The sequence below is a fragment of the Salvelinus namaycush genome, unplaced genomic scaffold, assembly GCF_016432855.1.
Source record: "Salvelinus namaycush isolate Seneca unplaced genomic scaffold, SaNama_1.0 Scaffold123, whole genome shotgun sequence".
NCBI classification, from domain to species: Eukaryota; Metazoa; Chordata; class Actinopteri; order Salmoniformes; family Salmonidae; genus Salvelinus; species Salvelinus namaycush.
The window spans coordinates 7,708-22,535 of NW_024057931.1; the positions used below are offsets into that span (position 1 = coordinate 7,708).

The following is a 14,828-nucleotide window of genomic DNA, read 5'->3' on the forward strand; positions in this document are numbered from 1 at the left end:
CTATCAGCAGTTTAATAATGAATTGACGTTAACTGTTTTAATGGCTGTTAATTGATTTGTGACTGTTTTAATGACTGTTACTTAATGTTTAACTGTTTTGCGTTTGAGGTTTCCCAAGGCTGCTTTGATCCTCCATTCAATAGTGATGACGGCCTGTTAGTGTTTTTCCTTTGTATTGGGGCTATCTATTTAGGATAAGATTCTGCCCGGCTGTCAATAACTTCAGGGCCCACAGCGTAAAATAACAGTTTATTCGGACACTAGGCTATTTTTTTAAATATAACAAAAAACATAGTCAGTAAAATAACATCAAACAAACATTAGAAGATAGAATCGCCCTAAATATTTGTTTTATTCCAATATTTTGAATTTACCGCCCGATTTCCCATCATCTCCATTCTCCACGTCTCTTGAATGACGCTGACGCAAGCAGCCAGTCTGAATGGCGATTGTAACAGACTCGCAGGGCAGTGCGAACGGAGCGCAGCCCGACCTTATATCGCCTTGAAAAACATAGCTATATCAAATGAAACGGACGAGAACAGTAAGTGATTCAATACTATTTCGTATAAGTGCTACGTATAAGTGCATTGTTATGTGGGAAGGTCGTATTATGTTTTTAAACGGCAGATTACGTTCATTTTCGACGTCGGTTTGGCAACGGCTTTGTGTTAGGAGGGAGTAGGATCCGCTCTTTTATACCTCAGAGGTACGACCACGTAGCCGACGAAGCTAGCTAGCGACTGGTTTGTGAGGTTAGCCAGCTAAACTAAAGACCCTCAAGCCAACAACGGGCGCCTTTGTTCATGTCACGGGATCGTTGGCAAGCTCTCTATCAACCAAATATGAGGATAAACGTTGGTCATTTGATTCGATGTAATGTTTATATGGGTAACGTTATATAGAAGCCGTTGGCTGAATATCAACGATATTTCATTTCACCTGTAAGGTAGGATAAGCTAACAGTCAACTAGGGGTCTGTTCCCCGAAATATCACAGGAGTCGGAGGTTCATGACTTATGGGGGGACGATCACATGGTTAACTTGGCTAGCAGTGGCTATCTGGAAAAAAAACGTTATTACGATGAACTAGTTTAACACAAAATAACCTATAGTCAACAATACGGCGAATATGTTTTGTTGGCAAGCTGCTATCGCCATGTTATTTACATTTAAACAATTCGGTGTTTTCTGGCTAGCTCCGTTTTGGATAGAAAGTGTGTAGCTAGTTAGCGAACGATGCTACAGTAACGTTTAGCTAGCTTGCTAGCCGACTCAACTCCACGATTTACGATGGAGTTGAGCGGCGCAGTGTTAACATCCATTTTTTTTAAAGGAAAGTAGCATTTGTCCCTAGATGACGTAATAGGTATTTGTTTTTAGGTTTATGCTGTCCCTCAGTCCTCTCATGCAATGATACATTCCCCAAAGCAAAACTAAATAGAATGTTTGAAGGTGAAGGAGAACAAAAAAGACCCGATTAAATAATTAAAATGCACATAAAAAAACAGCAAGTACTTTTTTTGAAAATAGTATACACTTTATTTTTATTTTTTTTACTTGTTATTATTGTTTATGCCTTAGAGAGCTGTGGTGTCATTTAACAAGGAGCCGATTTAATAAATTAACTTCACTCGCTGCAGCAGAGGGGTGAGGACCAAGAGGCTAGAGTGGCGCTCAGTGGAGCAGGAGAAGAGCAGCTGAGTTTAGACCGGCAGGCACACAAACACGGAAGTCACTAAATCCCGAGTGGCGTAGGGGGCTAAGACACTGCAGTACCTGGTTCGAATCCAGGCTGCATCACATCCGGCCTTGATTGGGAGTCCCATAGATCGGCGCACAATTGGCCCAGCGTCGTCCGGGTTTGGCCGGTGTAGGCCGTCATTGTAAATAAGAGTTTGTTCTGAACTGACTTGCCTAGTTAAATAAATAAAATCAACCGAAAGTCACTGGGGCAGCCTTTAAAAAGTATTTAAATTTGTCTCTACTCTTTTGCCAATAAAAGTCGCTGGAAGGATCTGACTTGCTAAATCTAGCAACAGAGTTGCTAAATTGGCAACACTGGAGTGTAGAGTCAAATTTTTTTTTTTTTACTACTGATTTCAGCACCCAAAGAATAGCCAGCAATTACATACATTGTTCTGTGTAATTGCAGGCTAACTCTATTCTTTGGGTGCTGAAATAAGTATTTATATAAAAACTGTCATTTTATGTGAGGTCGGAGGTCCAGTCCTCCCACATTTAAGCCAGGTGTACAGTCGTGGCCAAAAGTTTTGAGAATGACACAAATATTAATTTCCACAAAGTTTGCTGCTTCAGTGTCTTTAGATATTTTTGTCAGATGTTACTATGGAATACTGAAGTATAATTACAAGCATTTCATTAGTGCCAAAGGCTTTTATTGACAATTACATGAAGTTGATGCAAAGAGTCAATATTTGCAGTGTTGACCCTTCTTTTTCAAGATCTCTGCAATCCGCCCTGGCATGCTGTCAATTAACTTCTGGGCCACATCCTGACTGATGGCAGCCCATTCTTGCATAATCAATGCTTGGAGTTTGTCAGAATTTGTGGGGTTTTGTTTGTCCACCCGCCTTTTGAGGATTGACCACAAGTTCTCAATGGGATTAAGGTCTGGGGAGTTTCCTGGCCATGGACCCAAAATATCGATGTTTTGTTCCCTGAGCCACTTAGTTATCACTTTTGCCTTATGGCAAGGTGCTCCATCACGCTGGAAAAGGCATTGTTCGTCACCAAACTTCCTGGATGGTTGGGAGAAGTTGCTCTCGGAGGATGTGTTGGTACCATTCTTTATTCATGGCTGTGTTCTTAGGCAAAATTGTGAGTGAGCCCACTCCCTTGGCTTAGAAGCAACCCTACACATGAATGGTCTCAGGATGTTTTACTGTTGGCATGACACAGGACTGATGGTAGCGCTCACCTTGTCTTCTCCGGACAAGCTTTTTTCCGGATGCCCCAAACAATCGGAAAGGGGATTCATCAGAGAAAATGACTTTACCCCAGTCCTCAGCAGTCCAATCCCTGTACCTTTTGCAGAATATCAGTCTGTCCCTGATGTTTTTCTTGGAGAGAAGTGGCTTCTTTGCTGCCCTTCTTGACACCAGGCCATCCTCCAAAAGTCTTCGCCTCACTGTGCGTACAGATGCACTCACACCTGCCTGCTGCCATTCCTGAGCAAGCTCTGTACTGGTGGTGCCCCGACCCCGCAGCTGAATCAACTTTAGGAGACGGTCCTGGCGCTTGCTGGACTTTCTTGGATGCCCTGAAGCCTTCTTCGCAACAATTTAACCGCTCTCCTTGAAGTTCTTGAAGATGCGATAAATGGTTGATTTAGGTGCAATCTTACTGGCAGCAATATCCTTGCCTGTGAAGTCCTTTTTGTGCAAAGCAATGATGACGGCACGTGTTTCCTTGCAGGCAACCATGGTTGACAGAGGAAGAACAATGATTCCAAGCACCACCCTCCTTTTGAAGCGTCAAGTCTGTTATTCGAACTCAATCAGCATGACAGAGTGATCTCCAGCCTTGTCCTCGTCAACACTCACACCTGTGTTAACGAAAGAATCACTGACATGTCAGCTGGTCCTTTTGTGGCAGGGCTGAAATGCAGTGGAAATGTTTTTTGGGGATTCAGTTCATTTGCATTTTAAAGAGGGACTTTGCAATTAATTGCAATTCATCTGATCACTCTTCATAACATTCTGGAGTATATGCAAATTGCCATCATACAAACTGAGACAGCAGACTTTGTGAAAATTAATATTTGTGTCATTCTCAAAACTTTTGGCCACGTCTGTACACTACATGATTTTGCCCCTGATTTAGCATTCCCCAGACTGGTGTCATAGACTAGACGTAACATAGTGAAAGTAAATCCGGGACACTCAAATTAGTATGATGTTACATAAGATAGGTTACTTAAGGCATAAATTAAAGGAGCGTGATTGGGTGGGCGTATAACGCGAACGTATAGCAACCCGAAGATTGCATTTGAGCTAATTAGAACTTTGCAACTACTTACTACTTTTTTTTAATAGCTATTTTGCAACTACTTAGCATGTTAGCTAACCTTTCCCCTAACCCCTAAAGCTAACGTTAGCCACTTAGCAAAAAATGATCACAACAAATTGGAATATCATATGTATAGCAAATTTGAAACATATAGTGTACTAATTGCAATTTGTAACATATCATATGAAATGTATAATGGACAACCACAAATTAATGCATACCATACTAAACGTAACATACCATACTAAATGGAGTGTCTCGGATTTGCTTACAGTTTTAATGTGAAATACTCTGAGACCACGTTGTTGTCCCAGACAAGTTTCTGAGCTCGGATACGGAATCCCCATGTCGTTGCCTGCTTGAGCCGCGCGGCTGTCACCAACGCTCGTTTAATGTGAGCGGGTCAGAGACGCAATCTGAGCTTTTCCCATCCAATCTTTGAGCAGTCCCAGACATCCCAATATTTTCAAACGTTTGATTTTAACGGCACAAACTCTGCAATGCTCTTGTAGTGTGAGATGTGCAACGACAAATTTTGACTGAGAACGGTGATTATCTATAGCCAATGAGAGCTCGCTAGAGAAGCCAGTGAGATGCTGATGTTGTTTCACATCACCCAGATTGTGTAGACTCGAGCAGGAGCGATGACTACTACTAGTATGCATTTGTATTTGCCTTTCAACCAAAGCTGAAGTGTCAAATCGGCCGACGTTAACAACCAATGTAATTCAATAAAAAAATGTTGGCTAGATATTTCAACTCTGAATGGAAAGTGTGAATGTCTGACTGAAAACTAAGCTAACATATGGAATTGTTTTAAGATGGTCCTACCAAGGATCATTTATCTATTTAATTTTTTAAATTTAGGACCTCTTTAGGTATAAAATATATATATATATATATGAAACATTGAATTTGACCTTACTGCTATTAGCTCATAGAAACCCATTGAATAGCAGATTGTATTGAGACGCAGCCTGTGGCAAATGTCTCCAGCTTAAACAGGTGGATTTTGATGGGAATTTGTTTATTAAGCTAATTAGTTTTCCGCATGGGCGTGGACCTTGACTCTATGCCGTTAACTGGCTAATGTTTGCCATATATAGTGTGGCCAGTTTATTAGGTACACCAATTTAGTACTGGGTCAGACCCCCACCCTGCCTCCAGAACAGCCTGAATTCTTCTGGGCATGGGAACATTGCTCAATTGGTATCAAGGGACCTAACGTATGCCAGGAAAACATTTGACAGTCTCTTTAGACGTCTCATCAACGAGCTGTTTTCGCCCACAGGACAGCCGCTGACCGGATGCTTTTTGTTTGTCGCACCATTCTCGGTATACCCTAGACACTCGTGCGTGAAAAGTCTAGGAGGCCGGCCGTTTCTGAGATACTGGAACCAGCATGCCTGGCACCGACGATCATACCACGCTCAGTCACTTAAGTTAGAGCGTTGGGCCAGTAATCGTAAAGGTTGCTGGATCGAATCCCCGAGCTGACAAGGTAAAAATCTGTAATTCTGCCCCTGAGCAAGGCAGTTAACACAGTGTGTTCCCCGGGCGCCAAAGATGTGGATTAAGGCAGCCCCCTGAACCTCTCATTTCAGTTGGAGGCATTCAGTTGTACAACTGACTAGGTATCCCCCTTTCCCAAACTACTTTAGCCCATTCTAACATCTGCCTAGCGACTTTCCGCAGACCATATGGTCTTTATTGCAACGTGGCTGGATTGCAAAGCCAGCTAGCTAGCAATTTTTTTGTAGTTTATTGACTAAAACTGGACATTTTCCTCAAATAGTTAAAATATAAGACTATTTTCCAATAAATATCAAGGGTCTTATTCTGTTGACGTGATCATCGACGCTCGGCTGCCGTTTTACAAATAAAGATAATCTCGCTCTTTTGTCAAATAATAATCCAGGTGTAGTCTTATACCCGCACTGTATCTGTGAGCGGTTGTCTAGAGCACACGCGCCAATACCAGAATGGACACACTTGCTATACAACATATTTTTTTGTGAAAACAATCAGTAGAGTTGAAAATGTGATGAACCCAATTAACTTGCTTCTTTTTTTTTTTTTACATGGGAATTTAACCGCAAAATGTATTTTGATGCGCACTATGTAAATCGTGCACAAGTCAATTTGATGGAAACTCATCTCTGGTGGGAAGATTTGCATATTGTTTTTAGGCGGATTTTAGAATATTTGTGTGAAAATCTGTCGCCAATTGGATGAAAAACCTAGTTTGAAACTTTTGAAACGTATTAGCTAGCATTTCTCTACATGTATTTCTCTTTTGGGTCATCTTAAATTGGACAGTGACAGTCGTTTAGTCCATTTGACGTCAGGCTGTTAAACGGTTGAATGGAACTATGTCAAGTCAGCCAGCCATGGCAGTGTTACTATTGTCTAATTGTTGTCTGATTGCTGACCTAAAGCATTGTGTTGTTTCTGTTTCAGGTTACGCCCATGTAAAATGGAGGATAGCTTTGATTGCGACTGTGGTGAGCTTGAGCCACCCGATTGTTGAGGGCCAGACTACTCTGTGAAGACTAAAAGGCAAGACACCATTTTGGATGAGCGGTAGTTTCAACAGGAAGAAGATTGAGTAAATACAAAAAAACACAAAAAAAATAGAATTTAAAATTGTAGTGCTTTTTGGCGCAATTAGAATCAATGCAGCTACACAGAATGAGTCTATCACTGAATGTATCTGTACTGTGAGGATGCAACGATATGCTGTTGTAGTTTTTGAATTGGCCTCTTGCGTTCATTCCATTATCGCTGGCTGTTAAACACTAAACGCCTAAAAACGGTTTAATAACCGGAGAAGCGCCAAAAAAAAAAAAACGATTTTGAAAAAGTAATTCATATTAGGCCTGGAAAAACTTGCACCATTTGTCAAACAAACATGACTTTCTACTCTGGTTGTGAGTCAGAGAGCCGTGTGATTCTGTGAGGGTTAGACAGGGGGAAACAGTAGTCTTCTGTAAGGGTTGTATCACCCACATTTATATTTTCACAATATTACACACCATTTAAGACCTCCTTTTGCTTATTACCAGTCAGTTTGTCCATTTTGTATTGAACAACTCCAAAGTCAATAGAAACTTAGTCAAAACATCAAATCCAAGATGGCGGAGAAGTTTGAGTCTCTGATGAACATCCATGGGTTTGACCTGGGCCCACGTTACATGGACCTGAAGCCTCTGGGCTACGGCGGGAACGGCCTGGTGTTCTCAGCCGTTGACACGGACTGCGACAAACGCGTGGCGGTGAAGAAGATCATCCTGACGGATCCTCAGAGCGTCAAACACGCCCTGAGAGAGATCAAGATCATCAGGAGGCTGGACCACGACAACACCGTCAAGGTAACACAGGAAATGCAGTAACCAACTGTACAGTACTTTTTATTGGCCATTCATATGGAAATGTCTTTAGTCAGGACAGCAGTGGAATGGGTCAGCTCCTAACACTGCAGACAGTGGGGGAACTCCCCTGCTCAAGTCACACTGCAACATCAAACTGCCGTCATATGCCTTGGCCTGAGTTGAACAATACAAGTCACTTCCAATTGTTGGACTACCTCACACTAGTTAGTGCTGAACAGAGGCACGATGTGAGTTACACTGCACACATGCAGGTGTATCTGCTCATATGAGTTGATGTTAACATATGAACACCTTCCCTCCCAGGTATCTGAGACGCTAGGATCCAGCAGTCACCACCTAACAGATAATATTCTCTACTTCCCTCTGCCAGGTATCTGAGACGCTAGGATCCAGCAGTCACCACCTAACAGATAATATTCTCTACTTCCCTCTGCCAGGTATCTGAGACGCTAGGGCCCAGCAGTCACCACCTAACAGATAATATTCTCTACTTCCCTCTGCCAGGTATCTGAGACGCTAGGGCCCAGCAGTCACCACCTAACAGATAATATTCTCTACTTCCCTCTGCCAGGTATCTGAGACGCTAGGATCCAGCAGTCACCACCTAACAGATAATATTCTCTACTTCCCTCTGCCAGGTATCTGAGACGCTAGAGCCCAGCAGTCACCACCTAACAGATAATATTCTCTACTTCCCTCTGCCAGGTATCTGAGACGCTAGAGCCCAGCAGTCACCACCTAACAGATAATATTCTCTACTTCCCTCTGCCAGGTATCTGAGACGCTAGAGCCCAGCAGTCACCACCTAACAGATAATATTCTCTACTTCCCTCTGCCAGGTATCTGAGACGCTAGAGCCCAGCAGTCACCACCTAACAGATAATATTCTCTACTTCCCTCTGCCAGGTATCTGAGACGTTAGGATCCAGCAGTCACCACCTAACAGATAATATTCTCTACTTCCCTCTGCCAGGTATCTGAGACGCTAGAGCCCAGCAGTCACCACCTAACAGATAATATTCTCTACTTCCCTCTGCCAGGTATCTGAGACGCTAGAGCCCAGCAGTCACCACCTAACAGATAATATTCTCTACTTCCCTCTGCCAGGTATCTGAGACGCTAGGGCCCAGCAGTCACCACCTAACAGATAATATTCTCTACTTCCCTCTGCCAGGTATCTGAGACGCTAGGGCCCAGCAGTCACCACCTAACAGATAATATTCTCTACTTCCCTCTGCCAGGTATCTGAGACGCTAGGGCCCAGCAGTCACCACCTAACAGATAATATTCTCTACTTCCCTCTGCCAGGTATCTGAGACGCTAGGGCCCAGCAGTCACCACCTAACAGATAATATTCTCTACTTCCCTCTGCCAGGTATCTGAGACGCTAGAGCCCAGCAGTCACCACCTAACAGATAATATTCTCTACTTCCCTCTGCCAGGTATCTGAGACGTTAGGATCCAGCACTCACCACCTAACAGATAATATTCTCTACTTCCCTCTCCCAGGTATTTGAGACGTTAGGGCCCAGCGGTCGTCACCTAACAGAGGACATGGTCTCTCTGACAGAGGTGAACTCTGTGTACATCGTCCAGGAGTACATGGAGACAGACCTGTGTCAGCTCCTGGAGAGGGGTCTTCTCTCTGAGGACCACGCCAGACTCTTCATGTACCAGCTGCTGAGAGGCCTCAAGTACATCCACTCTGCCAACGTACTGCACAGAGACCTGAAGCCTGCCAACTTGTTCGTCAACACAGAGGACCTGGTGCTGAAGATAGGAGACTTTGGGCTGGCCCGGATCATGGATCCTCACTACTCACACAAGGTAAGAGGCTAAAACAGAGACTAGTTAAACTAACATTCATTACCGTCTGTAATAACCGTGTGATACCTGCATAGCGTTCTGGCTTTATTGCCCAGAAACCAACTGGGCTAATCCCTAGGCTGATAGCGTCACCCGATCACACCACACTGCACCACAGGAAGTAAACGAGGATGTATGGTAGTTCCTGAAGTCGCGCCTCCGTTTCCCTTCCCAGGGGAAATGCTTCCGCTGAGATAAGGGCCCTGGGAACCAATATTTCCGTTGAGGGGAGGGAGACCACATCCACATCCTGCCCCGGTGCTGAGGACCAGAGTTTAGACTATGTAGACCAGGCTGTGTGTTGTAGACCAGGCTGTGTGTTGTAGACCAGGCTGTGTGTTGTAGACCAGGCTGTGTGTTGTAGACCAGGCTGTGTGTTGTAGACCAGGCTGTGTGTTGTAGACCAGGCTGTGTGTTGTAGACCAGGCTGTGGGTTGTAGACCAGGCTGTGGGTTGTAGACCAGGCTGTGGGTTGTAGACCAGGCTGTGTGTTGTAGACCAGGCTGTGTGTTGTAGACCAGGCTGTGTGTTGTAGACCAGGCTGTGTGTTGTAGACCAGGCTGTGTGTTGTAGACCAGGCTGTGTGTTGTAGACCAGGCTGTGTGTTGTAGACCAGGCTGTGTGTTGTAGACCAGGCTGTGTGTTGTAGACCAGGCTGTGGGTTGTAGACCAGGCTGTGGGTTGTAGACCAGGCTGTGGGTTGTAGACCAGGCTGTGGGTTGTAGACCAGGCTGTGGGTTGTAGACCAGGCTGTGTGTTGTCGACCAGGCTGTGTGGTGTCGACCAGGCTGTGTGGTGTCGACCAGGCTGTGTGGTGTCGACCAGGCTGTGTGGTGTAGATTGTGCACCAGTCGGGCGTTCAAACTTCAGAGATATGGAGATTAGGCTGAGATGTTTGGCTCTGGGAGAATGTAGGTTGAGGTGGGTCTTTCTCCAGCCGTACACTGCTCTTTGGACAGGACTCTGAGGGGAGAGCAGGGGTCACTGAAGAAAGGAGTGAGGAGAGAGCTGAGAGAGGAAGAAGGAAGAAAGCAGGGAGGAGAGCTGAGGAGTGGAAGAAAGCAGGGAGGAGAGCTGAGGAGTGGAGTAGTCACCGTGCAGCTACAGGTGTCTTAGATTAGTCATCACCAGGGCATGTCTGGTGTGGGACTCGGCCCTCTCTCTGGCACCACACAGGATACACTCAGGACTTTTACAGTTAGCTAGGCCTCACACTTTCTCACACACACTGCTCAGCCCCAAGCCAGAGTCTTTTACAGCTAGGCCACAGCTTCACACACACACACACAGCCCCAAGCCAGAGTCTTTTACAGCTAGGCCACAGCTTCACACACGCACACAGCCCCAAGCCAGAGTCTTACAGCTAGGCCACAGCTTCACACACACACAGCCCCAAGCCAGAGTCTTTTACAGCTAGGCCACAGCTTCACACACACACACAGCCCCAAGCCAGAGTCTTACAGCTAGGCCACAGCTTCACACACACACAGCCCCAAGCCAGAGTCTTACAGCTAGGCCACAGCTTCACACACACAGCCCCAACAGCAGCTGGTTTTAGTGGCTCATATCGCAGATCAAGTGTTGACTCGCTACGCTCCAGTGACTCATCGCTGAGAACGCTCTCAGTTGAATAGCAATCGTGCTGGGGACACGGCAGGAAACTGGCATTTCCATTTCAGTGTGTGTGTGCGTGCTACAGGTGCATGTTTGAAGTTCAAGAGAGATTTTCTCACGATCTTCAGTCTCTGTAGCCAGACACCCCTCCATATTCCCTCCTCTTCCTCCCTCTCCTAGCCCCTATAGCAGCTCTGCTCTGTTCTGCTGTGGCTTTTCCCCATATAAGCAGGTTTTGTATTGATGACATGGAGGCAAGGGAACGGCCTATTGAAAAGACCCTCTGCTGATGTCAACTATTTCTGTTGGACTGCAGAAGCTCGTGTGTGTGTGTGTGTGTGTGTGTGTGTGTGTGTGTGTGTGGACACGCTTCTCTCTGCAGAGAATCACGACCATTTGGTGCCGCATTCCATGTACCATCCAGAGAGCCTGGACACACACACAGCCTGAGTGGACGGGGGGGGGGGGCAACCACTTGACTCCCGTGCCCCTGTCTGCCCAAGCTGCCCTGCTGTTGGGGTAGCTGGCTGGCTCTGCCTCTCTGCATGCTATTTGTACAGCTCACTCTGTCTAAATAAAGAACCAGTCCATTTGCAGCAACTAACCTTGATCTCTGTCTCTCTTGGAACACTGGCAAGAACTTGCACACGTCTAAATGTATAGATATTCTATAATGTCTATATAGATGCTATATTTGAGCAATATGGCCCGAGAGGGTGTGGTATATGGCATGACGTAATGCCTGCATACAGCCTTAGCCGTGGTATATTAGTCATATACCACAAACCCCTGAGGTGCCTTATTGCTGTTAGAACCTGGTTACTAACGCAATTAGAGCAGTAAAAATGTATGTTTTGTCATACCTGTGGTATACGGTCTGATATACCACGGCTGTTAGCCAATCAGCATCCAGTTTATATTTTTATATATCTTCAGCTAGACCTACTCCATGTCCTGCGTTGTACATGACCAGAGATGGGCCCTGATTGGCTTAATATGACCAGAGATGGGCCCTGATTGGCTTAATAGGACCAGAGATGGGCCCTGATTGGCTTAATAGGACCAGAGATGGGCCCTGATTGGCTTAATAGGACCAGAGATGGGCCCTGATTGGCTTAATAGGACCAGAGATGGGCCCTGATTGGCCTAATATGGCCACCATTTGTCTCTGATTGGGTTTAGGTGATTGGGTTCTTATGGAGATTACATTGTCTGTTTCTCAGACTTCTTTTAGGCTCTTATTGAAGTTCTCAGAATTTGTCCCATCCCCCCACCCTTATAAATATTCTAAACTTTGTTAGAGGATTGATTGGTTCTGTATGTTGAGTGGTGTGTGTGTGAGAGCCTGTTGTGTGTTGAGTTTCTCAGAGCCTCCTCAGCCTGCTTCTGTGGGACCCGCAGCAGTCAAACACCCAGTGGCCCGCCACCAAGAATGTCTGGAATTCACGTGCAGGCAGGAATCAAGCGTCCTGTGCATTTCCCTCCCAGCCAGTCAGTCTATCATTCCTTTGTCCTGCCTATCGTGGGAGCCTTTCTCCAAGGCTAGAGCTGCTCTCAAGCTGCTAGCGTAGCATAATCTTGCCCTGAGGTTAAGCAGGGAACATGGGCTCTGCTGTTACAACCAGTGTTAGTTTAGCATTTAGCTTATCGTGCCCTTTGGCTGACTAGACGCATGGGTTGGCAAAAGCATTGCATTTGCGTCCGTTAGCTTAGCATTAGCAATAGCATCCCTTTCGGCTTAGCACAGTGAGCATGGCAGGGACTCTGCCGGCTGAAGACCAGAGTTAGCTAGCTTAGCAGTTAGCTTAGCGTAAGTGCGCCCTTCAGTGAAGCAGGGCAAGGGGCATGGCTGTGTAGACTAGCATTAGCTGAGTTATATGACATCTGCTCAGTGAGGCAACTTGACCTCCTATTTACAAGATGAAATCCAACCCTGAAGATTTCTTAATGCAAAATGGCCTTGACATACATACTGAAGGGTTTGTTTATAGGAATATAAATGTTTTATTGAACCCAGTTTTGTTCTAGGAAGTTAGACAAAATGGAGACAATAACATGACGGTCTTTTACATGTGAGCAACAAGTGGTTTAAGTGGTGTTTTTTTTTAACCAAGCTAAGTTAGTCATTTTCCAAACAAGTCCTTTTCATGTAAAACCCTGAAAAGACGTCGGTGTGAATGAGACGTATATTCCCTAAAACCCTCCAGGCCTGTGTGTCATGAAGAAGCAGCAGAGAGACTGTTAAGCTTGCAGATGGTAGCTGCTCTTGATGTGCAGGTGTACATTTACTGGAATGTTATTGAGAGAGAGAGAGAGAGAGAGAGAGAGTGGGGGGACTAAGACAGGGGGAGACTAAGACAGGGGGAGGAAGGGAAGATGAACGGGAGAGATCGTCATTCCACCACCACACATGTTTCCTGCTGTAGCTCGGATCACTCCACCACAGTCCTCCTCCCATGACACACATACTCACGTTGACCCAATTACCCAGCTATAGCAACACACACAGCTCCGCTTGGCTCGCCGCTTCCACTCGAAGGTTCACAAGGCTTTTAAAACGGCAGGGGAGAAATGACTTGAGTCGTGTGTATTCACGTTTTTTAAGCAGAGCAACAGCTCTAAAAGAAACCATTCTCTCTAATCAACACGTTTTATTTTGACCCACAAAGCCATGCATAACACACATCTCCTGGGGATTAAAGCTGTGTGTATATAAAGACATGCCTAACACACATCTCCTGGGGATTAAAGCTGTGTGTATATAAAGACATGCATAACACACATCTCCTGGGGATTAAAGCTGTGTGTATATAAAGACATGCCTAACACACATCTCCTGGGGATTAAAGCTGTGTGTTTATAAAGACATGCCTAACACACATCTGTGGATTAAAGCTGTGTGTATATAAAGACATGCCTAACACACATCTCCTGGGGATTAAAGCTGTGTGTATATAAAGACATGGCTAACACACATCTCCTGGGGATTAAAGTTGTGTGTATATAAAGACATGGCTAACACACATCTCCTGGGGATTAAAGCTGTGTGTATATAAAGACATGCCTAACACATATCCCCTGGGGATTAAAGCTGTGTGTATATAAAGACATGCCTAACACATATCCCCTGGGGATTAAAGCTGTGTGTATATAAAGACATGGCTAACACACATCTCCTGGGGATTAAAGCTGTGTGTATATAAAGACATGCCTAACACATATCCCCTGGGGATTAAAGCTGTGTGTGTGTATATAAAACCTGTGTGTGTGTGTGTGTGTGTGTGTGTGTGTGTACAGCTAGCTTCGTGTGGTTCTCTGAGGAAATCTAGCTACTAATCCTCTGTCACCAGGTTCTCTGAGGAAATCTAGCTACTAATCCTCTGTCACCAGGTTCTCTGAGGAAATCTAGCTACTAATCCTCTGTCACCAGGTTCTCTGAGACAACCCTATAGTACTCTACAACTGCTGCCTTCCTCTCCTTCCTCTTATTTTCCTCCTCCCTTCCTCTACACTCCCTTTTCGTCCTCCCTCTTCCCTTCCTCTCCTCACTCCCCCCTTCCTTCCACTGAGATGTTAGCCACCCATCTGAGACAGAAACATATATGATGTATTTCTTTCCTAAACCACTTTGCACAATTGAAGCTAAAGTAAAAATGTAAACTATTGTACACAGATAAAGGCTTTACATAGAGAACCACAGCATGGCTGTTCTTCCTGTCTTGAATGGACGACCCACTAGTCTGGTAGTGAGAACAGCACAGCGCTCAGTGAGTGGAAACAGGTTTTTCTCTCTGTCAAACACTGGGCTAGATAACACTGCCTCTCTGACTGTTGCAAACCTGTGGCTTTGGTCTGGAGAAATGACTTACTGCGTCACTCCGGGTGTGTGTGTGTGTGTGTGTGTGTGTGTGTGTGTGTGTGTGT

The 14,828-nt window shown here is 45.1% G+C and overlaps 1 protein-coding gene across 1 annotated transcript in view; it reads left to right on the forward strand.

The window, feature by feature from the left end:
• The first annotated feature begins 432 nt into the window (after window positions 1-432).
• Window positions 433-14,828, forward strand: part of LOC120036171 (mitogen-activated protein kinase 6-like) — a 30,582-nt gene continuing 16,186 nt past the window's right edge. The window contains exons 1-3 of the mRNA XM_038982643.1: window positions 433-544; window positions 6,493-7,403; window positions 8,934-9,251. Coding sequence (XP_038838571.1) covers window positions 7,167-7,403; window positions 8,934-9,251 — 555 coding nt within the window. The 5' untranslated portion in view covers window positions 433-544; window positions 6,493-7,166. The remainder of the gene's footprint in view (window positions 545-6,492; window positions 7,404-8,933; window positions 9,252-14,828) is intronic.